We start from the raw sequence: 25,845 nt of genomic DNA on the forward strand, positions 1-25,845 counted from the left end.
TCAAGCTTTCCGGTTTTTGCCCTTTAGAAGGAACTGTGAAGCCACTTCCTGTGAAAGGAATCATCTCTTCGCACCACGCTCAGTCTTTGCCACACAGATCTCACCCAACAGTCTAAATACAGTCCTGTCTAATGTAAATAGACCTAAGATATATTACAAATATTTCTTTGTCCTAGCTTAAAATCCACACAGCTGAGCTTCCCCATCAAAACGTATTCTATTAAAAGTCCCACTCCGATCATCTTCTGATCTATTGTGAAAGTGTTTCCAGTGGTCTTTTAATTACGATTATGCCGTTTTTAGCCAAACTAAAAAAAAAAAACTGTGTTGTTTTCCAGGACTTAGTTTCTGCAGAGTGGCAGTAGATCATTAGAAATTACCTCTGAGTTGTGGGTGAAACTGTTGGCACAGTGTAAGCCCATTCCCATCATCCATCATCCATCCCATCCATTTTCTTAACCCACAGGGTTTCCAGAACCTACATGGCTACTGTTGGGCAAAGAGCAGGGTACACCCTTTACACCCATTTTATGCCTGTTTTAATTTTTTTATACTGTATATGTCATAAGAATCATAAGAAAAATGCCACAAAACCATTTTAAAAGCACCCACAAAGATTTTCATTGGAGTGGATCTTTAAGTGTACTTAGTATGCTTAGTCTATACTAAAAGTTAAGCAGTATACTTGAATTTTATTTTTTATATGTGATCTATATATTGTAAACATAAAATGTTCCAATTTAGTCTTTAGAAGTATTCAGTTAACACTTCCTTCACTAGAAGTTCATGGTCTGTAGTATACTTGCTATGCTTATACTCATGTATAGGCTACTTAATCAAGTGTACTACTTTTTGCTCAGGGAAACTGGTACCCAGACTAACCATCCTCATTAAACTGTCTTCTGAAGAGAAAACGTCCTGAAGAAAACTTGTTCTGCTTGATGAGACCACCTCAAAGTAGAGTCGTCCATTAAAATTTCAAGACAGTAAAATTAAGGATTGTTTTTCAATAAACGTAACCTGTAATGCGTTACAGTTTCCAAGTAACTCGCAGGATAATTGGTTCGCGGGAGATCTTGTCTCGTCAAACGAGGTAACCGCAGTGGTTACGTCAGTCCAGTTCCCGTTTGATTGAAACACCAAAGACACTCGACGGGGACTGTACCAAGTACTACAACTTTATAGGGGGCACCTTTACGTTGAGTCGTAATCCTTCAAAGTTTAAATCAGTTAGATTTTTGACACGTTTAAACGTGAATTTCTAAATTGAAGGAAAAAGATATTTGGCATAAGGAAGTTGTCTAAATTATTTTAATAATCATATTTAAAAGTGAACCTGTAAATGGTTTCATCCTCGTGGTTTTGCTGTGAGTGCAGTGTTTTGACTGTCAGAAACGGGGCACTCGGATTCAGCCGGACAGTCCGGTATCAGAACAGTAAGTAATGGATTACTTTTGACCGGTTTTATTGCTATTTCACATTTCGTTGTGTGAAACTGGCGGGTTTGTATTTTCCGGGGTGGTGGTTGTTGGGATGGCATTATCGGTAACAGGTTGTTTTTGGTCGTCACATGAGAGCAAAAACATTCGAAAAAAACTTGTCAGGGGGTGCCTGTGAACCCCCTCGACCCTCCTCAGTCAGTTTACTACCCCCGGGGATGGCCATCTTCTGCAGAGGGGTGCATGTTCCCCCTCACACTCGCTCCGCGTTCCTCCACACCCCCCGAAATCAAAAAGTGAGTCACTTTTTCCCATCCGTCAGTGAAGTGGTCATCAGCTAACCGGGGAGTCCACGAACCCGAATTCACAGGTCAGAGTCGCGTTACTTTACACTCAAGTGAAAGTCAAAGTAGCGTTACCCGAGTCAATGTGAAAAAGTGACTGGTGAAAAAAGTACTGCAGTGTTGTGTAACTGAAATGTTATTATTTCTCAGATGTTTGGACGAAATGTCCGTAATGTTACACTCAGCGATTATTACCATGAAAACGGAAACTGCCTTGTTTTGAAGTAATACTTTATCCACATATGTTCCTCCAGAATGTTGAACCCTCACGGGCAGCGATCGACCAGGGCTTATAATGCAGGGGGCAAAACAAAAGAACCACCATCCCATAATAATGAAACATGTTCCCGCCCTGCTCGTGTTTCTCATTTCTCTGAAAGCCTCCTGAAAAAGACTTTATATTAAAGCCAGATGGTGTCACGACTGCTTCCAGAACAGACAGAGTTTTTGAACACGGTAAAACACAAACATGTGAAATCCCTCATCATCATCCTGATCCCCAAAACAACTTCTAGAGGAGGCTCCCCAGAAGAACGCCACCCATCTGGTGTCTTCTCTCCAAATTAAAGCAAAATTGGGTTATTTGAGGTCTTCCCCTCCAGGTGGGACATCTGCAAATTCATTCATCCACCCTCTAAACCTGCTTAATCCCAATTCAGGTCATGGGGTTGCTGGAGCCTATCCCAGCTTCTTTCAGATGAAGGTGGGGTCACCCATTGACTGTATAATAGAACTGGACAAATCACGTACGATGTCCTCCGCAGAAAATGCCTTACTTCTGGTACCAAAAAAATAATGTCAATTCAGTTGCCCGTTTTCCGCTCAATGTCTGGCGCCGTGTTGGAAGCAGATATCCTCAGTATGCTGTGATTGGTTCATGTCATTCTGAGTGCACATTTCTATAGCAACCACTCTCTCCAATCAGGAGTGAGCATGTTGGAAGGCCACACCCTCTCCACTGAATGCGGGCTCGGCAGAATCTGTCAGTCAAATGCTTCGAAGGCTCGGCGCAAGGCCACCTACTTTAATTGGGGCATTTGGTTGGGCAGTGTGTTACTTGAATAACTTATGCTACAGCAAAAATCTCCTGGAAAAAAAATAGAATTAGCAAGAACATGTTAAAAAAAAAGGTATCGGAGCAATAATGGTCATTCTGATGAACATAATGACTGAGTAATAGCTGTTTGTTTCTCAACATGGGATTTCGGCTTTTTGGGATCAGCGGGTACTGTACTTGCCATTTGAAATGTGAGGGGGGGTTGCTCTGTCCAGTTCTCATTTACTGTCAGTGGGTTCACCGTGGACAGTTATTCTGTCCATCATAGGACCACACAGAGACAGACGACCACATGCCTGATCTTATGTGCGGTCAAGCACCCGCTTCCAATGAAAAGTCTATGTATAAAGGCTGTAGAGCCCTTTTTCCGACAGCCATTGGACATGCGCTGAAAGTTAAACCAGTTGAACTTTGACCAACCAGGGACTCTGATTTGTTAGTGACGTGTGGGTAGTGTCTTATTCAAAACGCAGAACTGCCAACCATTTGATCATGGAGGAGAAAGTCTGTGCCCGACTGGAATTATGACACCAAGTTTTTATTTTAATAGAGCTGTGAAATCATGAGATTTGCAATATGATGACATTTTGCAACAAGCCTCTTCTAACTGTGAGTGCATACATTAGTATCGGGTAGCGACAGTCCAGTGTGAACACAAGAATGTCTGTTTAGCGCATTCTTGATCCGCAGGCCGCCGTGCTTGTGGCTTAATGGACAAGTAGAGTCACCAGTAAACCTACAAAACATGTATTTAAACTGTGGGAGTAAGCTAGTGAAATCCCACACATGAACCAGGCGAACAGGCAGACTTCATGCAGGAAGGATTTGAACCAGGACCCTCCTTCTGTGAGGCAGCAGCAAAGGTTTATGTCAAGTTTCAGTGTGTCAGCGTGCGTGTCTGCATGAATAGAGCGTTAGCGTGTTTTGTCCTTTTGACAATGAAGAAGCTCATGCGACCGTGACTCCTGATCAGCTGAAGGTGGCGTGGGTTCGAGGAGGAAATGAGGAGAACATTGGGGGGGGGGGGGGGGGGGGGGGGGTTGCAGCCTTTTTGCAGTTGGAAAGCTTCTGCCATCTTCTGCTCAGTTCTCAGTGTCCACTTCTCCATGTTCTTCCACGCTGTAGTGTCCACGCTGGACCCTGACAGTTCTGACAAAGTAGGGCTAACACTGCTCTGTGTGGGCCGAGGTCCCCACAGCTGTTGAATACTTTAAAAGTAGAGAAAAAAAAGGTCCCCCTCCCTGAAAGAATGGAGGAGCCCCTGATAGCGGGTTTCTGTTAATGCTACAAATTAGCTGAAAGCACTTTGCCTGGGCTCCTTTTGCACTTCAGACTCATGAACCGGAGGCTAACGTCGTCTTTGTCTTTATTCATGCTCTGATCCACTTTGACTCCCACAGCTTCCTCCCTCAGAGAGCCGCTCGAGTCTTCAGATTCAGCACTCTGACGACTTCATTGAAGGAGGCATTGTCCCAGAAACCCTGCAGTAGCTGCTGCTCGCATTAAACCACCGTCAGTGTTTGAGCTGTAGGTTCAGTGTCTCAGGGTGAAGGTGATTCCAGACCTGCTTAATGAGGAGGAGCATGTATGCTTCTTTTTTTTTTATTCTTTCTTTGGGGGGGAGGGGGGTCAGGTTGTATCAGCTTGTTCTTGATAGAATGAACTGGAAAGACAAACTTAAGGTTTGATTCCTGCTAAAGACATTTGGTTATTTGTATATGTTTTTGGAAACCAGACAGACGTGCTCTAGGCAAAAGAAACCTTCAGTTTATGCTCATTCCTGCATGTGTAACTGTGAAGGAATGCACATTGTTGTTTTGTTGAGTGTGTGTGTGTGTGTGGAGGGGGGGGGGGGGGGGGCAACAGAATCCCTCAAAACAACTTGATGTAATGCTTCTGGCTGGTCTTGTGCTCACATTTGAAGATCTTCAGACTGAGGAAACTGTATCTGGCGGTGGAGCTGGACAGGGGTTGTCCTGATCGAAGCGTCTGCAGCCACGTCACTCATGTTTCTTTATTCGGAGCTTCAGAAGACGTTCCAACACGTCCAAGTTTCTTTTGGAGCAGCTGTGTCTCCTGTTCTACACGAGCAGACACGCATGCACAGCTTTGGAGTGTCTCACTCAGATGTGTACAATCAGCAACTCTGCCTCGTTTTGCTCAGTTCAGTCTCACACAGCAGAGCGTTCTCAAGCAGCAACCAGAGTGAGCGCAGCCTTCCTTTCTGTAACTCTTCTTCCATTTGATGTTCTAAAATGTTACGCACCAGAAACGCAAGATGTTATGACACAATTGCAAGTCTTTACTGGCACTCCATTTTCTGAACAAAGAGCTTTCACATATGCTGTAGAAACCAGAACCTTACATGTTACTGAGAATACTCAAGTTGAAGCAGCGTCAGCCATCAATGATCCAAAGTGGTTCTGATCCTGGTCCAATCCTTGTCTGGTTTTGTTTTGATCCAGAGCTGATCCTGTTTCTATCTTGGTCTGGTTTTGATCTGATCTAAAGCTGGTTGTGGTCTAATTCTGGTCTGGTCCTGGTCTGATCTTACTCTGTTATTCGTCTAAACCAGGTCCTGTCCTGGTTTTATCTTGGTCCAATCGAGGTCATGTTTTTGGTCTAATCCAGAGCTGGTCCGAGTTTATTCCTTGTCTGGTAGTGATCTATTTCTGATATGGTCCTGGTTTGATCCAAAGATGGATCTGGGCTATTGCTGGTCTGATCCTGGCTGATTCTGGTCTAGTTCAGGTCTTTTTTGGTATGATCCTGGTCTGGTTCAGGTCTTTTCTGGTCTGATCTAGAGCTGGCTCTGGTCTGTTCCTGGTCGGATTCAGAGCTAGTCCTGGTCTAAACATGGTCTGGTTCTGCTAACCCGCTGCTCATTGCTTCCATCAAGTTTTGAAACTCTGCACCAAACCCTGCAAACCTGAACGTCTGGATGAATGCAGTGGTTTCAAATTTTGGAATCTGTAAAGTGACAAAGCTGAGCGAACAGGGACCTCTATGCTTCGCAGTTGAAGGTCTTTTCCATCCTTCAGATCCCTTCTGTGGATGTCTCAAAAGCCAAAGCTGAGAACACTCCACTCTAAAAGTTTGACACTGTGATATGTGTGACTGGAAATGGCCTAGCGTGGCTTTTAGACCTTTCCCTTCATTGGTGAATAGCTTCTCCTATTCCTCAGGAGAGCCAGAGGAACACCTAGAGGTTCATTCACTTCTTCTGCTGTAGGTTCTGTTGCATCGCTGACTGATGTTGGAGACAAATGTGCTTTAAAATGCCCAGAATCCATCAAAAAGACAAACCACAGATCCATTGACCACTAAATTCTTGGCGGTGTGAAATTATGGGATGTTGGGTCAAAGTTTGGAGTTGTAAACTGTGATGTCGTTCTTAACCAGTTACATATTCACCCCTTCTTCTCCTAAAAAGGTTTTTGTGTTAATAAGAGTTACAGCTGAAGTTCTCAGTCACTCAGCGTTTGTTTAAAAACGGGAAACAAGCCAGTCCCCCCCCCCCCCCTTCTCCACTAACACAGGTGTTGCTTCTCTGCCCCGCCCTTAGGAAGGACTCACCATGACGGAGAGCAGGTCTGAACAGGTGAGGGTGTGATCCCTCTGTGCTTGATCCACAGCGAAGCCGACAGCCGGGCGGATCGAGGAGCAATGGCTGGAAACTTTGACCTGAACCAGCCTCTCATGGGGGCCGGCCTGGAGTGAGTGTTTTCCTTCTTCTCTGTTTGGCTTCCTGCTATGGACCTTCAGGAATACATTGATCCTGAAGTTCCAACGGTGTATATCCCCCAGCGTTTGTCCGCTTTCATTTTTGTGTCATGTGACCCACAGCGGGCCTCTAGTTCTGACAACATGTTTGAATGTCTGCTTCCTGCACTGTCTGTGTGGAGGTCAAAGGGAAGTGGAGTCCCTCTGACTGACTGATGGAAGTTAAAGGCAGAATTTACCTTGCCATGTTTTCACCTTTGACCTGTGGTCTTCATCATAACCTTCTGAAGAAGACTCACATTAGTCTGACCAAAGAAACAGCTAAATGATGGAAAATGAAAACAACTTCTTTCCAGGAAGTGGGCTCTGTCAATCCTCTGGTGATGTTGTTCATCTTTTATAAACTTGTATTACTGGGGGGTCAAACTCAGTCGCACAGGCGACCTAATTAAAAACACACTTTAGGTTTTTAAAACGTAACTTTTTGAACATAAATATGAATAAAAAAAGGAACATTAATCAAGAATAAATCAAGTTAAACCTTAAATAAAGTATAAAAGTTTGCTCTCCATAAAAATATATTCTGTCAAAATTATACAAAAATGAACATGCTGCAAAACAAATCAAACAAAGCCTGGGAATTTTAATCATAAGGAATAAGAAATTATTCTGTTTTCTTTGCTCTTGTCCATCTTTTTTAGAGCTGGACTCCTGGCATCATTTTTAGCAATAAGTTCCTTTTTTTGCTTGGTGTGTGATGTCCTGTGTGCGTCTTTGTGAAACATGTCAGAGGGATTGGCTTTTTAAAAGCCTGTTATTGTGAATATCATTTTTAGTTCTTATAAAACATTAAAAACAAAATCATAGAACTCATAACTACGATTGCTCCAAACATATTTGGCATTTCCAAACATTTTCCTAATTTTGTGCAAAACCAACAGTAAAAATCCTCCAAAAAACCTCAATTCATTCATAAAAAATGATCTATTGTTTATTTATGATGTCATAAAGTGCAGCTGTTTTCCTGCATTACCTGCTGTCTATGTCAAATACTGACACCAACTAAACAATAGAAAAGACGAGTAATAAAAATATCTACAATGGTTAGTAAATAATACATTATAAACGTGAGCTGAATGATCCAACAGCACGCCATGATCCAGGTATTGCGTAATCGCGGCTGCGCTCCATGTTCAACTCGCAGCCTGCGCCCACTACCCCTCCCCTTTTCGTTCTTAAAGACAGGAGCGCGCCCAGCTGCAAGGACGCCAATTCACAGTTAAAGTCTGTGAAATACATAACACAAAACCGAGAGTGGCGCAATTTTTCTTTTCTTCCAAGCACTGGGATGCTGGCCCCCATTGAAATGTGCGCCCCGGGCAATTGCCCGTGCCTAAAACCGCTACTGGCACTGTGTGTGAAACCAAACTAGAGCAAATTACAGATGGGGTGGGGGGCGTTCATCAGCATTCCAGCTCTGTCCAGAGGACTGCTCAGAGATCCCTTCTTAGCTGAGATCATGGTCTTGATCTCCTCTCTTGCTCCTTTTGAACAGTCTGTGGTCACCAACCTGGGTGTGAAACTTGATGCAGTCTTGAAGCTCCACCTCCAAATAAACGCTGTGACCAGGTCCTGCTTTTTTCAGATGCAATTTCTGGCTAGGACTAAGTCCTTTATATCAAAAACGAACCATGTCATCCATGCCTTCGTGTTCTCCAGAATAAATGATTGAAGGTCTTTGTATGCTGGGTTACCCAAGGCTTCATTAGCCAACCTGCAGCTGAGCCAGATTTATTTGTGGGGCAAAGAAGTTTAACCACATAACACCAATTTTGGTCTCTTTGAACTGGCTGCCAGTGCAATACTTGTTTTTTATTCAAATTCTGGTGCTTACTTTTAAGTCCTTGACAGGTACGGACGGCACCTTCTTACCTCTCCAGTCTGCTTTTAAAATATTCCTCCCTAAAGTCCTTACGTCAGTTTGTGTTAATGGTTCCCAGAATCAAACTAGCGTTTGCTGTGTTGGCTCCTAAACTATGGAATCATTTGCCACCGGCAATTAGAGAAGTCACATTCTTAGAGAGTTTTAAAAGAGAATTGTTCCTCCATTTCAGCCTAGCCCTGTCATTATGCTGGTTTGAATCTCTGTTTTAAATTGGTGTTCTGCTTTTTATTATTTATATCTCTACAATATTTTAATTTGGTTTTATGCTTTTAATTCTTTTGTTTTATGAGTTTACAATGTTTTGTTCTCCCTGTGTACAGCATTTTGGGCCTCCTTGAGTGGTGGTTTTAAGGTGCTTTTTAAATAAACAAATTATGAAATGAGCTGCCTTCTTCTAATTTTTCTCGTGTTCTTTCGTCAGGAGCCCAGCAGACGAAGAAGGAGTTCATGTCAGCTTCAGCCAGCTGATTGCAGAACAGATTGGAGAAAGTCCTGATGGATTTGAGCTGCAGCAGCTGCAGAGAGCTCTGAATGATGAGGACAGAGGTATGCCTCCAAAAGACCTTTTTGTTAGAGTGCGGTGAGTTTCCTTCATGTCTGGATGTTTGGGTTTCTTCACAGATTATGTGGGCGAGTTGGGGTCTGCATTTGAGTATCCGGGGCGGGGGCTAAATGACATGGAAGGGGAGGATGATGATGGAGGAGAAACAGACCCACAGGACGGTTTACCCTGGTCCTCTGCCACGCTGAAGATCCTGTCCTCCATGCCCAGCCGCACCATCGGTGAGCATCAGCTGGTTCTGACCAGCCCAGCATCTGTGTGTTCAGGCCTTGTTTTGGAGGGTCAGGTTCGTTTTTAGAATAAGAACAATTCAAGTCAATCCAATTCAATTCAATTCAATTTTATTTGTATAGTCCAAATTCACAACAACAGTCGTCTCAATGGGCTTCATACCGGTAATTGTAAGGTAAACATACAATCAAAAGGATCATAAATGCATAGAATTCAATAGGATAATACTAAAACTTTAACTAAACAGACTAACTAAAGGAGAAGGAGAGTAGAAGTAGACGAGAATAGAGGATAGAACCCCAGTGCACCATAGTTTCCCCAGCTTCAAACTTCTAGCAGCCTACTAGCAACTAATTGTTATTAAGTTTAATTTCAACACATTAACAGTAAGGTAATATTCTATGAATGCTAACTAGTCTGATAATAAGCCTGTCCAAAGAGGAATGTTTTCAGTCAAACTTTGAATAAAGAAACTGAGTCGGCCTCTGTTACATGAGCTGGGAGTTTATTCCATAAAACAGGGGCTTGGTGGCTAAACGCTCTACCCCCAACCGTACTTTTACTAATTCTAGGAACCACAAGCAGTCCTGCATTTTGTGAGCAAAGTGTTCTGTTTGGGTGGTAAGGCAGTAAGATGTCTTTAATATAGGATGGGGTCATACCATGTAAGGCCTTATAGGTTAACAGGAGGATTTTGAACTTGATTCTAGAATCAACTGGGAGCCAGTGAAGTGAAGCTAACACAGGAGTGATGTGATCTCTTCTGCTAGTTCCTGCTAACAATCTAGCTGCTGCATTCTGAACAAGCTAGAGACTTCTTAAGGAACTCTTAGGACACGCTGCTCACAAAGAGTAACGGTAATCCAGTCTAGACGTAATAAATACATGGATGAGCTTTTCAGCATCACTTTTAGAGAATTTATCTCTGATCTTACCTATATTGCACAGGTGAAAAAATGCAACAAACTGACCTCTGATTATTCCTAAATTCTATTTATTGTCTTGCTCAGTGGAAGTGTGTCCGTCCTGGAACTAGGAAGTTGTGGGTTCAAATACACAGTCAGGTGACCCTGACTTGTATCTGCTGCCCCCCAATAAGACGCAGCAAGCTCCCCACGGTTAAACTCAGACATCGAAATGAAAACGTCCAGCCTGCCATTGAACCAGACTACTTGTCCCTTATGCTGGAAGTGCTACGCAGCAGTGAGGGGGGCTGGTGGTCATCTGCGTGGACCCTCGGCGCCCTCACACTGCTGCTCCACACACTGGAGAAGAACGGGTTTAAGACTCACATCTTCTGTTGTGTCTAAGTTCTTCAGTTTGTGTAAACTTCACGCTCTCAGTTCCAGGAGATTTTTTGATCACTTCTGTCAATTATGAAACATGAAGCTGTTTAATTTCTGTTGAAATGTGATCATATAAAGATCACTTAGACTTTTGAGCTTTTTGTTGGCAAATTCCGATATAGGATATGACTTTTTCTTTTTTTTTTAGGCAGATGTTATTCATGCAAATTTACATGCAACTAAGCACAAACATTCATGTTGGTCACACATGATACGTGCAGCCAAAGTGCACATCGCTGCATTGCCTGCATGTATTTTAACCCTAACCCCGCCCTAATAATGTGCCAATAGTCCCTTTCTTTTTTTTAATCAAACAATATTTTGTTTTATAGTAAAAACAATAGTTTTTATAAGTACAATTTAGGGTTTAGCACATTGTGGCATTTTTACAATTGTTATATGAATTTTTTTTCTGTTCGAATTCCTCAGATAGTTTTTAGCAATAAAGAAGTACTTTAAAGGTTTAATGTAATATTTCAGCTTCAAATCAAACTCCTCATCAGCATTCACATGCTTTTCACACTGGGAGAAATTCTCTGCAGTTCCTTCAAATCCAGTTCTCAGATCAAATCATAACAAGAAGCGTTTGTCTTTTCTCCTCTGACAAATGCACCTGATTTCATCTGTGACCCCCGGCCAGGCCGCAGCAGGGGGGCCATCCTCTCTCAGTACTACAACAAGACCCTGCAGCTCCGGAGGCGCGGTCAGAGCCGCTCGTCCCTCCGAGACTTCTCCCGCTCCTCCCGGCCAACCATACGAGGCTACGGCATGGAGGTGGACACAACGGACGGACCAGAGTCTGAGAGTGAGGCCCTGACCTGTTGGTTTGTGTCAATGAAATGTCTGTGTGCGTGTTGGTGTTCTGGGAGGAGGGGGTCTGTTCATAAACACTGCACTCAGGCATGTGAGAGTGAACAACAACAGACCAAGATGAAGTTATTTTTCTCCCTCCTTCACCTCTTTGAAATTAAATCCTCCTTTTTCTTTCTCAGCTTTATAGCCTTTAATTAAAAATAACAACTTTCTTTGAAATCTGTTGGCCTAAAGTTCAGAATTATAAATAAAATGTAGTTGATGAGACAGCCTAACCTGCTTGTGTCACATCAAACCTTTTTAGAGGGTGAAGGTGAAGGTGGGTGTGAATGTACCTGAGACCAAACAGCAGAGATCCTGGATTCATCCTTTCTCCTATAAAAACACAGAAGGACAATGATGGTGGTTATGCTTTGCTTCATCTCCTGGTTGTGGATTGTCTGCAGTGAAGAAGAAGAAGGAGCGCTTGGTGAACAACCTGCAGAACCTCTCCGTGGGAGAGAGACTGAAGATGCTGCGAGGGATGCCTGTGAGCGTGGCTGAGAAAAAAGAGCTGAGGTCAGAGCATCTTTCTGCCTGTCGCCTAACGTTTAGAAACGTGTCATGCTGAGTCTTGCTTTCTCGCTCACACAGGAGGCTAACATTACAAAAGGACAAGCCTCCCCCCTCCAGCAGTAAGATTCCCTGTTGCAGTCAGCTCAAGTTTTACATCATCATAGTAAGTCAGAGTTTTCTGTTCCTCTCAGCGTTTGTCGGTACGCAGCAGGGAGCTGCAGCAGAGTGGGGGGGTTTTTTACCGTGACCCTTGGGTTCATCACTGCAGAGCTCACAAGTGTTTGTTTCTGGCTCTTTCACACAAGACTGAGCAACAAAAGCGTTCCTGTCACCAGGCGTGGCTCTGAGCTCTGCTTTGTCCTCCTGTATTTACTTTCTGATGGGGAAATACAGCTTTGAACGTTGTGCGGCCCAAACGTGAGGTCTCCTTTAAGCTACAATCACCCCGCCCTCTGCAATGTGCGTTCAAGCTGTCACTTAGGTCTGTGTAATCGCGTGTAAATGTCACTTCTGGGCTTCCGTATTCGAAACCCTCGCACTCACCTGTCGCCACGCAAATCTCTACGACTGTTTTCAGGCTGTACGTACAAAACACACGGCCTCTGAATGTGCGCTGCCAGTTAAACCAGGTCAAACTTTGACCAATCAGAGACTTGGATTTGGTAGTGATGTATGGATGGCGTCCCTTTTGATTCACAGAAGTGGCAACTGTTGGAAAATTGATTCTGGAAGAGAAATGATGCAACATAAAGTCTTTTATATATTGGAATAGAGCTGAAAGAAAAAGCCTTGAGCAAGATTCATGAGATGTGAACCGCTTCGACATTTCACACCAAGCCTCTTCCAACTGTTGGTGCCAGACATGCGCTAGTAAACAGTTGGGGGGGAAATAAGAGGAAGAAGCCCCTCCCTGCCTGTCCATTGTGAACACTATGGGCAAAATGCCTGGTATACGCAACATTCTAGGTGCTGCTGCAGCAATGAGGGGCTAAGGTCACGAGGAAGAAGTCTTTCCATCTTCACCCTAGAAAATGTTTTCCACACAAGAAGGTGATGGTTAAAAACCGAGCAGCAGACTAGATCTCCATCATATCTCTGAGGTTTCAGGATGTCACCACATCCTGCTGTTCCTCAGAAGAACCTGAAATGTCCAGCTGAGCACCAAACTACAACTTGTTCATGTTTAGAGAGGGGCTGTGTGAGGTCCACCCATCTCATAAACCTGCACTCTTTCACACATCTAATTATTTTCTACATACCCTTCCCCTGAGGTCAACTTTCCTGAAAGAGTCCTGATGATGTGTGTTTCTGCCCCCCAGGCGGCGAGGCACAGCTGGTACAGCTGGCTGTCCTTCCTGCACTCCCTCCAGCCGTGGCAGTTTCTGTTTAAGAGAATCGGAGGCCGCTTTGGGACCGGAGTCCTCTCCTACTTCCAGTTCCTGAAGACCCTCCTCTTATTCAACGTCTTCCTATTCCTGGTCACGTTCGCTTTCCTGGTGCTCCCCCAGGCGATGCACCCTACAGAGCTGCCTGTGGGGGTGCGAACCTTCTCTGGGCTGGAGCTAATCAGCGGAGCGGTAAGATTAGTGCTGGGGTGGCAGCAAACCCATTTTTTATCATCTTTATTTGGTAATAGTTGACCTCCCGTCTCTGCATAGATGTTTCAAATCTGTCAGACTGCGGGTGGAGGGGTTGGTCGGCTGTCCTCTACTGAACCCCCCCCCACGGTTTTTCTTTTGGATTTTGGCTCTGGCTTTAATTTCTCCAGCTTAAGTCATTAAAACCTGTTTTTAGGACTATAAACCAAAAGCAAAGTCCTAATCTCTGTCAGACACATCTGTCTGTCCTGCCCCCTCCCACCCCCAGTTGAAGTTTGCTTCATGCTTGTTGCTGCTCGATCCTCCTGGAGGATCAGAGAAGAATTATCTGCAGAAAACCTCATGTTGGTTGTATTGTACTTTTCGTAGCATTATCTGCTGAGGTCCTCGTGCTCCTGCAGTTTCCCCGTTGGTTCTTTCCAAAGATTTTGGTGACATTCAATGTTCAGAAAGAAGGACTGATGTACGTCAGTGGTTGGTTTCTCTATGCTTCTCGCTCAGAGACCCGTTCCAACACAGGTTCAGCTCAATCGAAGGATATTTTTAGACTGAATCTGGTTTCTTTTCCTCTTTCTGTGTCTCAGGGGCTCTTCACCGATACGGTGATGTACTACGGGTACTACAGCAACTCCACGCTGCAGAAGAGCTGTGCGAGAGAGCACAACGCGTCCGCCTCCACCGACCATGACTGTGTGTCCGAGCGCCTCTCCTACAACATGCCGCTCGCCTATTTCTTCACCATCGGGATGTCGTTCTTCATAGCCTGCATCATCCTTGTGTACAGGTGCTGAGAGGAAAGCTCCACCTCCCTTTGCTTCTGCTCGTAATTTTGACGCTCTTTTCTGCTGGCAGCATGTCCAAGTCGTTCGGCCGCAGTTTCCGAATTGACAAATCTTACAGCATCTTGGCCATGAAGGTCTTCAGCTCCTGGGACTTTAGGGTCATCAAGAAGAGCTCCGTGGAGCTCATGTCTCAAAACAACTGCACACAGCTGAGGGTATGCAGAAGCATGCTCAGAGAAACCATCTCCACGTCCTTCTTCCTCCTTTTCTGTCCATCAAATGCTGATGAATCTTCTCCTGTTTGGAACTCCCTGCAGGAGATACTAGCAGAGGTGGTTCAGAAGAAGGAGAAGAACGGTGGGTGCCAGGCGCTGTGGCGGCTGATGGTCCACGGGCTGGCGTGGGCGATCTGCATTGGAGGCACTGCTGGCTGTGTGATCAGCGTTTACTTCTTCTCTGAATACATGCACCAGGTGAGGCTGCCGTCCTGCTTTACCTTCATGCGTCCCTCAGAGCCACGCCTCCTGCCAGAGTTGATCTTTCAGTCATTTGTTTGTTCCGGCATTTGAGGGTTGCACTAAAAAAAAATCTTGTTTCAGTGTCAAACTGTCAGAAGAAGAGACGATACACACAGAAACAGAAAGACGCACACACATACTGTATATGCACAGAAACACACTCCTAAACACACACACGTATGCACAGAAACACACTCCTAAACACACACACGTATGCACAGAAACACACTCCTAAACACACACACATATAGTGGTGGACAAAATTGTTGCTACCTCTCAGTTAAAGAAATAAAGTCCACAATGCTCACTGAAATGACTTGAAACGTTCAAAAGTAACAATAAATTAAAATGTATTGAAAATTAAATAATCACAATCAGCCATTACTTTTGAGTTGTTGATTAACAGAATTATTTAAAAAAACAAACTAATGAAATAGGGCTGGAAAAAATGATGGTACCCATAACTTAATATTTTTTATCACAACCTTTTGAGGCAATCACTGGAACTAAACAGTTTCTGTATTTGCCAATGAGCCTTCTCTACCTGTCCACAGGTGTTTTAGCCCACTCCCCATGAGCAAACTGCTCCAGTTGTCTCAGGTTTGACGGATGTCTTCTCCAAATGCCATGTTTCAGCTCCTTCCACAGATGTTCAATGGGATTCAGATCTGGACTCACAGAAGGCCACTTCAGAATAGTCCAAAGATTTACCTTAGCCATTCTTGGGGGTTTTTGGCTGGGTGTTTTGGACTGTTGTCCTGTTGGAAGACCCATGACCTGCGACTGAGACCAAGCTTTCTGACACTAGGCAGCACATTTCTATCCAGAATGCCTTAATAATCTTGAGATTTCATTTTACCTTCCACAACTTCAAGACACCCTGTGCCAGATGCAGCAAAGCAGCTCCAAAACAGAACTGAGCCTCCTCCATGTTTCACAGTAGGGACAGTGTTCTTTTCGTTGTATGCTTGATTTTTGAGTCTATGAACATAGAGCTGATGTGCCTTACCAAAAAGATCCAGTTTGGTCTCATCTGTCCAAAGGACATTTTCCCAGAAGCTTTGTGGCTTGTCAACATGCATTTTTGCAAATTCCAGTCTGGCTTTTTGATGATTTCCTTTCAACAGTGGTGTCCTCCTTGATCGTCTCCCATGAAGTCCACTCTGGCTGAAACAACGACGAATGGTGCGTTCTGACACTGATGTACCTTGATCTAGGAGTTCACCTTTAATGTCTTTGGAGGTTGTTCTGGGCTCTTTGGATACAGTTCCAACTATCCGTCTCCTCAATTTGTCATCAATTTTCCCTTTCCGGCCACGTCCAGGGAGGTTGGCTACTGTCCTGTGGGTCTTAAACTTCTTAATAATATGTGCCACTGTGGTCACAGGAACTTCAAGCTGCTTAGAGATGATTTTATAGCCTTTACCTTTACCATGTTTGTCTATAATTTTTTTAAACAGCTGTGATGTCAATTGAAGGACATACCTGAGTTCATCTTGACCCCCTGGGCATTTAGTTCTCAGTCTTTTATGGACGTACCATCATTTTTGTCCAGCCCTATTTCATTAGTTTGTTTTTTTAAATAATTCTGTTAATCAACAACTCAAAAGTAATGGCTGATTTTGATTATTTAATTTTCAATACATTTTAATTTATTGTTACTTTTGAACGTTTCAAGTCATTTCAGTGAGCATTGTGGACTTTCTTTCTTTAACTGAGAGGTAGCAACAATTTTGTCCACCACTGTACACAGAAACACACTCCTAAACACACACACACACATATATGGACAGAAACACACTCCTAAACACACACACACATATGCACAGAAACACAAAGACACACACATATATGCACAAAAACACTCCTAAACACATGCACACACATATGCACACATAGACACACACAGATACACACAAACACACACATGTGTATGTACAGAAACACACAGACACACACATATATGCACAAAAACACTCCTAAACACGTGCACACACATATGCACACATACACACTCACAGATACACACACACATGTGTATGTACAGAAACACACAGACACACACTCAAGTACACATATGAACACACACACACACACACATGCACAGAAACACACTCCTAAACACACACACATATAGTGGTGGACAAAATTGTTGCTACCTCTCAGTTAAAGAAATAAAGTCCACAATGCTCACTGAAATGACTTGAAACGTTCAAAAGTAACAATAAATTAAAATGTATTGAAAATTAAATAATCACAATCAGCCATTACTTTTGAGTTGTTGATTAACAGAATTATTTAAAAAAACAAACTAATGAAATAGGGCTGGAAAAAATGATGGTACCCATAACTTAATATTTTTTATCACAACCTTTTGAGGCAATCACTGGAACTAAACAGTTTCTGTATTTGCCAATGAGCCTTCTCTACCTGTCCACAGGTGTTTTGGCCCACTCCCCATGAGCAAACTGCTCCAGTTGTCTCAGGTTTGACGGATGTCTTCTCCAAATGCCATGTTTCAGCTCCTTCCACAGATGTTCAATGGGATTCAGATCTGGACTCACAGAAGGCCACTTCAGAATAGTCCAAAGCTTTTCTCTTAGCCATTCTTGGGGGTTTTTGGCTGGGTGTTTTGGACTGTTGTCCTGTTGGAAGACCCATGACCTGCGACTGAGACCAAGCTTTCTGACACTAGGCAGCACATTTCTATCCAGAATGCCTTAATAATCTTGAGATTTCATTTTACCTTCCACAACTTCAAGACACCCTGTGCCAGATGCAGCAAAGCAGCTCCAAAACAGAACTGAGCCTCCTCCATGTTTCACAGTAGGGACAGTGTTCTTTTCGTTGTATGCTTGATTTTTGAGTCTACGAACACAGAGCTGATGTGCCTTACCAAAAAGATCCAGTTTGGTCTCATCTGTCCAAAGGACATTTTCCCAGAAGCTTTGTGGCTTGTCAACATGCATTTTTGCAAATTCCAGTCTGGCTTTTTGATGATTTCCTTTCAACAGTGGTGTCCTCCTTGATCGTCTCCCATGAAGTCCACTCTGGCTGAAACAACGACGAATGGTGCGTTCTGACACTGATGTACCTTGATCTAGGAGTTCACCTTTAATGTCTTTGGAGGTTGTTCTGGGCTCTTTGGATACAGTTCCAACTATCCGTCTCCTCAATTTGTCATCAATTTTCCCTTTCCGGCCACGTCCAGGGAGGTTGGCTACTGTCCTGTGGGTCTTAAACTTCTTAATAATATGTGCCACTGTGGTCACAGGAACTTCAAGCTGCTTAGAGATGATTTTATAGCCTTTACCTTTACCATGTTTGTCTATAATTTTTTTAAACAGCTGTGATGTCAATTGAAGGACATACCTGAGTTCATCTTGACCCCCTGGGCATTTAGTTCTCAGTCTTTTATGGACGTACCATCATTTTTGTCCAGCCCTATTTCATTAGTTTGTTTTTTTAAATAATTCTGTTAATCAACAACTCAAAAGTAATGGCTGATTTTGATTATTTAATTTTCAATACATTTTAATTTATTGTTACTTTTGAACGTTTCAAGTCATTTCAGTGAGCATTGTGGACTTTCTTTCTTTAACTGAGAGGTACCAACAATTTTGTCCACCACTGTACACAGAAACACACTCCTAAACACACACACACACATATATGGACAGAAACACACTCCTAAACACACACACACATATGCACAGAAACACAAAGACACACACATATATGCACAAAAACACTCCTAAACACATGCACACACATATGCACACATAGACACACACAGATACACACAAACACACACATGTGTATGTACAGAAACACACAGACACACACATATATGCACAAAAACACTCCTAAACACGTGCACACACATATGCACACATACACACTCACAGATACACACACACACGTGTATGTACAGAAACACACAGACACACACTCAAGTACACATATGAACACACACACACACATACATATATGGACAGAAACACACTCCTAAACACACGCACACACATATGCACAGAAACACAAACACACACACATATATGTACAAAAACACTCCTAAACACGTGCACACACATATGCACACATACACACTCACAGATACACACACATGTGTATGTACAGAAACACACAGACACACACTCAAGTACACATATGAACACACACACACACATACATATATGGACAGAAACACACTCCTAAACACACACACACACATATGCACAGAAACACAAAGACACACACATATATGTACAAAAACACTCCTAAACACGTGCACACACATATGCACACATACACACTCACACATACACACAAACACACGCATGTGTATGTACAGAAACACACAGACACACACTCAAGTATACATATGAACACACACACACAGACATGCTCACAAACACATGCAGGCTAAAAACTTAAAACATGTTCTGAATTTACTATTCTGATCATTTATTTGTGATCAAATTAAGTTATAACACTATTTCTGTGCAGATTCCTTCAGGTCATCTTCTTTCAGGATGATGAAATCAATCACACACATTTCTTGTTGCTTGAACTTGTTGTTGTTGCCTTCTTCCAGTTCAGCTGGAATTCACAGGTGGGTCCAGAAGACTTTTTGCTGCTCGTTTAAATATATACAACTTCCAACATACATCTCAAGAGAACATTTAAATTATATTAAAATGAGTTATAATTGATCACAAAACAGGGTTTAAACTGTAGGCTCTGTACGTTTGCAGCTGCTCCTCTGTACGCAAGGCCTAATGCATATATGTCCAAATATAGACGTACTGATGGACTTGGTCAGTTTTCGTCTGAAAATAATCACCAACACTTCATAAAATGTTTGACGCCCAGAAGCAATGACTGGAGCGCTGTAGCTTCAAACTGGTCAACAGGTATGGCTATGCCATAAAACAATAAAAGATGGAGTCCCATCATCAATGCAGGTTTTTGGTCAGGTTTCTCTTGGTCATGTCAAACTGCACAGACTCCGTCCATCTCACTGTAGAAGAATAAGACAAACGGTTTTCTGGAGTTTTTGGAAAGAATTCTTGTTTTTTCTCTCTGCAGGATCTGCAGCGAACGTCCCGTCAGACCAACACACACCCCTTACTGAAGGAAGCCAGCCTGCTGGCTCTGCCTGCTCTGGTGTCCCTCCTCAACCTGCTGCTGCCGAGCCTCTTCAGCCTGGCCGCCTGGATGGAGGAGTACCACTCTCCGTCTGTGCGCACATACGTGGCTCTAGGACGGTATGGCCGCAGCAGGGCTGCCGGACATGCAGAGGCAGTGGGCAGGACTGTAACTTCCTTTTGTCGTCTGTAGAAACTTGATGCTGAAAGTGAGTGTGCTCGCTGTCCTCTGTTATCACTGGCTGGGTCGGGTGGCAGCCAATCCCAGCGACATTAACCTCATGGTAATTTTCATTTCAGACCACCACACACACTGCATACAGAAACAGAACACACACTCCCACCAGACCCCCCCCCCCCCCCCCCCCCCTGGCCACGACTAACCAGTTTTAGGTTTGCAGAGGAGCTGCAGGAACAAAGAAAGAGCAGTTCGGATCATGGAGCTGCTTACAGCCCTCAGTGTGGGCGGAGCAAAGAGCATCTGAGGGGTTTTTGGGGCAAACTTAATGTAATTGAAGAACAGCAGTGATGGAATCGGGCTGAGCTTCCATGATCGTCCTTCAATGCTTGACTCAATGTCCCAACCCTAACCAACAATATAAAAGGCCTCCTCCTTACACACACATAAGCACACAGACACACACAGAAAGGGAATGCGCTCCTCTGTTGGTTTGTTCTTCAGTGTGGATCAGTGGTTCCTGCTGCTCAGCGTCACAGTGAGTGGACTAACATCACACACGGTTCTTGTTGCCTTCTTCGCAGTGCTGGGAGACGTTTGTGGGTCAGGAACTGTACCGCTTCCTCATCATGGACTTCATCTTCACGCTTTTGAACACGCTGTTTGGAGAGCTGCTCTGGAGGTGGGTCAGGGTGTCTGTTCTCTAGAAAACATCTGCAGAGAATTGAAGATGTTCTCTGGAGTTTATAACCGCTTAATGAATAGATTCAATACAATCAATAAGCAGTTTTATTAAAACTGTGATACTTAAGCACAAATGGAACAGACAAACGTTCATAAAAACAAATGAAATATTTAAAAAAAATCATACTTTTTAGCAATATTCAAATATTCAAGCATAAAACCTGTCTTCAACTGAGGTTTTTTTTATGTTTTTCTTCTGAAGGTTTATACGGTGAGTGTGGGATGAACCCCGGTGAAATGTGTTCAAAACATTTATTCTTTCTTCCTAACTCAATGTTTTCTTCTTCTTAATTATTAAAGCTTCTTAAAGATCAACTGTCTTTCAATCACATGTTTCAATTGAACTTTTATCCACTGCAGGTTTCTCAACAGTTGAGCAGGAGGAAAAAATGAAAAGAAGAAACCAAAAAATAACTCAGCTAACAAATAATGAAGTGAAGGAACAGGATTAGGCTTGAAGGGATGTTTTACACAGAAAGAAGAGACTCTTTAATCTGTGAAAACATCACTATCTAAAAAAAAAGTCCTCAATGTCAAACTGAGGTTCTTGTCACCTACTGAGGAGAATATCATCGAAGGATCCAGAGAAAATTGTCTAAACCTCTGGGAATTGGTTTTAAATGATGCTTTTTGTCCCTCATGGAGATCATATCATCAGTGACATCACTGCATGATCCAGAAACCTCTGTGGGTGAACTTCATCCTCCTCATCTGTAAAATTCCTTTAAAGTCCCAACTTTGATCTCCTGAAGTCTTTAAACAGTTTGGAAAAGGAAGAGATGCTGCAACATAGTAACCATGGTAACCATGTCCCTTCTGAGACCTGCAGAAGCTTCTGTGAGATATGAGGATCCTTTAGTTTTTATTCAAATGTAAAGAACACTTTTCCTGAATTCAGGTGTGTTGTCTGCGGATCTGGACCAATTTTTTTGGTCCAGATCCGATTTTGAGTCACTTTATTTCAGAATCTGCTGAAACCGAGTTCCGATCTGATTGCAACACAGCAAAAACAATGACCAAATTTAACAGACAGATCCAGATTGTCGCTGATTTATATATATTTTTTTCAATTAACTCTTAAACAGAGCACTTTTTAAAAGTAGTTTGAACAATCAACCAAAATGGTTAACTAGTTACTATTCAAAATAGGTGATAATTAGTAATGTCAGAAAGTTTGGTGCCTGCAGTTTTAGTATTTTCTGAACTGTTTTTGATCAGACGTGATTCAGACCTCCAATAGAAATTCCTAGAATTGAAAAACAATGACTTTCTTTCAAAATTATTGCTTCAGCATGAATGTGAGTATTCATGACTAACACATGTCACTGGAGCCATTTATAAGTGGTGGTTGTTTTTGAGACATTGGTTTATAAAAACATCATCCCCGGTTTCTGGTCACGTGACCGGATCGGAACATCACTAGTGGGCTCCATCATGTTTCTCTGCCGCCTGCAGGTTGTTTTCTCGGAACGTGCTGAGGAGGAGCAGGAATCCGGCGTTCGATATCGCCCGGAATGTTCTGGACCTGATCTACGCACAGACGCTGGCCTGGTACTGAATGTTCACATGAGCATGAAGCCTCTCCACGGCCTTCCACTGACCACCGTGAATGTGTTCATGCAGGATCGGCGTCCTCTTCAGCCCTCTGCTGCCGGCCGTGCAGATCCTCAAGCTGCTGCTGCTCTTCTACGTCAAAGTGGTAGCTCAGCCCGAACTCTGTGGCTGTTGTGGCGGTCAGGTGGTAGCTTCATCCACCCTCTGACGCCCGCTCTCCTCTGCCTGCAGACCAGTGTGATGATGAACTGTCAGGTCCCCCGGAGGCCCTACAGAGTCAGCCAGATGACCACCATCTTCATCACCCTCCTCTGCTTCCCCTCCTTCCTGGGTGCATCTGTGTGTGTAACTTACACCATGTGGAGGTACTCCGACCTGAATTTACCGAAAACCTAAAGTTTATTTCAAAAGATTAATTTAGAAACTGGTGGTTCTTTGATTTTTATGACAATCCTGTGTGGTCGTCCACACAGGATCCTCCTGTATGGAGGGGTCTCCCCCGTCACAGGAGCAGGAGCCTCCTTCTTACCCTTTAACACCGGAGGTTTAGCTTTGTGCGTCAGAATCTGGTAGAATTACCTTACCTGTGTAAATAATCGGAGCGTAACTGTAGTTTGGAGAGTTTGTTTCATTTTGTGTTGCTGGCGATAGTTCTTGTGTTAAAGGGTTATTAAGCGCATCACTGATGGATGCGATTGGCCCCTTATCGCACAGACCCTCTGCTTCTCCGTGCACGCTCAGCACTCACCTGCTTCCTCTCCCCCCAGCATCAAACCCTCTTCCTCGTGTGGCCCGTTTCGGGGGCTCAGGACCATGTTCCAGGCCGGGAAACGCTGGGTTCAGGAACTGGAGAAGAATAATCCCGACCTTTCCGTGCTCGCCAGGGTGCACGCCTACCTGGTGGAAAACCCGTTTTTTCTGTTCGTTGGAGCAGGCATCTTCCTGTGAGCGTGCATGTGCACATGCAGCTGTTTGAGACTGAGGACTGTGGGTCAGTGTTTGTTTCTCCCTGCAGGATCGTGATCTACTTCTACAGCCAGGTGGTGGACGGCCAGAGGAAGGTCATCGAATTGCTGCAGGAGCACATAGAGGAGGTCAGAGACACTCTGCAGAAAAGCCCGTCTTTGTTGATCAGTTTGTTTGATTTCCATGCAGGATTCAAGACAAACATCTTTCATCCCAGTACTCAGAACTGGCCTGAATAGTGGTTTATTTGAATTCCTTCAAGTCTAAAAGTGATCAATATTTAACTCTGGAGGTTTAACGATTCATTTTAATATTTTGATTCATATAATCATTTGTTGTTGAAGATACGATTTACAGTCAATATTAGTTCATTTCTAACAATCCAAACCTAAAATCGTTCCAGGGCGTCTTTAGCCAAAAGCAGTGTGACTCGGATGCTTTCATCTGATGGATGTCACGGATGTCTGCAGCAGGAACTTCTCTCTTTGTTCTTTGATTTGTAAATTTTCAACCAAATTTGGGTCTACAGTGCGCTCTCTTCCTGGCTTGTGCACGTGCAGCAATCACAGTAAAGACTCTGCTTTCCCCTCATGCGCTCAATCGTAATCGCTTCTTTCTTCTGAAACTTTTTGCGGCTCTCTGACTTAAACCCCTTCCCCTGGGGGAGAAACGAAGGCGTTTTTAGCAACAAATCTAATTTTTTGCAGATTTTTGGCTGAAGAAATGTCTGCAGAGAAGAAGAAAATCAATAAAAAGCGATATTCACTTGCCTAAGTGCATTCTTCTGATTCTAGAATCTTTTTTTTAATCAATGAATTTAGAAAGTTTCTCTGTCTCATCAGGACAGCTAACTACAAAGGAGGTTTTCACTGTTTGACAGTTTTCCTCTTCTACTCTTTGTTCAGGAGGGAGCGCATAAAAAGTACCTAATCTCTAAACTTCAGAACATGCATGAAAGCAAAAAGAGAATCCCCAGAAGACTCAGGAGTCAGGTGAGTCTGATGCTTTGCTCCTGCATTTTCAGAGCCAGAGTACACGCTCACAAAAATCAGAATAAGAGATTTGAACTTTGACTGGAAATGCAGGGACAAGAAAATCCTCTGCGTGACTTTTTTTGACAGTTATTATGTAAAACAGCGTAAAGATTGTAGCAGCACTGCTGTTAGCTTTGCTGTGTGACTGCAGAAACAACATGTTGCTGCTGTTTGTGTCTGCGAGGAAGAAACAGCGATTAGCTTAGATATGCAGCACATCACCGGGGTCTCATGTGACTTCTGTCTGCAACATTTTATTATAAAACTAAAAATGTATCCAATAAAGATGCACTCAGGGGAAAATCTCTGAATGTTAAACCGTTTCAGTAAACGATTTTCCCGTTTACAATAATGTGAGGAATCAGAGAAGGATCAGATCGTTGTGCGTGTAAAGGGACTCCCCTGAAATGACTGTTTCTAGTTTCTTTTCTTCTGGAAATGTACACTATCATTGAACTATTGGCAGTTCTTTTTTCCCAGAGATGTGGTTTTTGTAGTTTTTTCTTACCGAGAAGGACGGCATAAGTGCAGTCTAGCATAGTCTGTTGAGTTCATTTTAGCCATTACCTATTGATTTTTATGGTTTCATGTTCTTATAAAATTACCGGTATGAAGCCCATTGAGACGACTATTGTTGTAATGTTGGGCTATATAAATAAAATTGAACTGAATGGACTCACTGTGTGCTGTTCTTCTTCAGGACTCTGGCTGTTGAAGCTGCTCCTCCTGCAGAAGAGCCTTCTCCGCTGAGGAGCCTGGCTCCCGCCGGAGCTTTGCTGGGATCAGTCAGGATCCTTCCTACAGATTATTGGAGCTCTGATGTTTGCTCAACAGCCAGAATAAAGAGGAATTTGAGGCGTCTGGAAGAAACCAGCAGCAGCCTCCGTGTGGATCACCTGAGACACTGATCACTTTCTCATCCACTGTGAATTCATGTTTTTTCTGTTATAGGAAAAATACTTGATTGTTAAAACTTTTTGGAAAAAATTTTTTGCTTAACAAGTTTTAGATCTGCATGTTTTTGTTTATTATTTTTTTTAGTTCTGCAACAAAATGAATGCAAAATGTTTTCTCTGTTTTTGTAATAAATATGTAACTGAAACAGGAGTGTTGGTAGTTCAGCTTAAGGGGAAACACAGATTAACTAGTGGAAGTAGATTCTAACCAAGGTTCCAGTCTATTATTAAAAAACACATCTGCATCCATTATTTAGGATTTATCTCAGGGTAAAAGAGATTCCTGTTACTTTCCATTACCATTGGTAGTTTCCGTGGCAAACGGGGTCTCTGAACAGAAGAAACGGCAA

At 43.2% G+C, this 25,845-nt stretch overlaps 1 protein-coding gene across 2 annotated transcripts; it reads left to right on the top strand.

Annotated features, from left to right (window-relative positions):
• Positions 1 to 1,308: 1,308 nt before the first annotated feature.
• Positions 1,309 to 25,641, top strand: tmc6b (transmembrane channel-like 6b). Of its 2 annotated transcripts, none has more exons than XM_011479232.4 (21): positions 1,309 to 1,436; positions 6,406 to 6,556; positions 8,930 to 9,054; positions 9,130 to 9,291; positions 11,288 to 11,452; positions 11,907 to 12,018; positions 12,094 to 12,178; positions 13,335 to 13,592; positions 14,198 to 14,397; positions 14,466 to 14,610; positions 14,713 to 14,868; positions 20,005 to 20,183; positions 20,257 to 20,347; positions 20,826 to 20,923; positions 22,441 to 22,536; positions 22,609 to 22,684; positions 22,771 to 22,904; positions 23,307 to 23,483; positions 23,555 to 23,633; positions 24,411 to 24,497; positions 25,240 to 25,641. In XM_011479232.4, the coding sequence occupies exons 2-21, from the start codon at positions 6,507 to 6,509 to the stop codon at positions 25,252 to 25,254; spliced, it is 2,490 nt and encodes an 829-aa protein (XP_011477534.2). In that variant the 5' UTR covers positions 1,309 to 1,436; positions 6,406 to 6,506; the 3' UTR covers positions 25,255 to 25,641. The 2 variants fall into 2 exon arrangements, with proteins under 2 accessions (XP_011477534.2, XP_023815633.2); XM_023959865.2 differs by lacking the exon at positions 1,309 to 1,436 and adding an exon at positions 1,765 to 1,809.
• The last annotated feature ends 204 nt before the right edge of the window (positions 25,642 to 25,845 follow it).

This window comes from Oryzias latipes (genome assembly GCF_053564925.1).
Source record: "Oryzias latipes strain Hd-rR chromosome 1 unlocalized genomic scaffold, Olatipes_Hd-rR_3.1 chr1_Y_2".
In the NCBI taxonomy this organism is placed as follows: Eukaryota; Metazoa; Chordata; class Actinopteri; order Beloniformes; family Adrianichthyidae; genus Oryzias; species Oryzias latipes.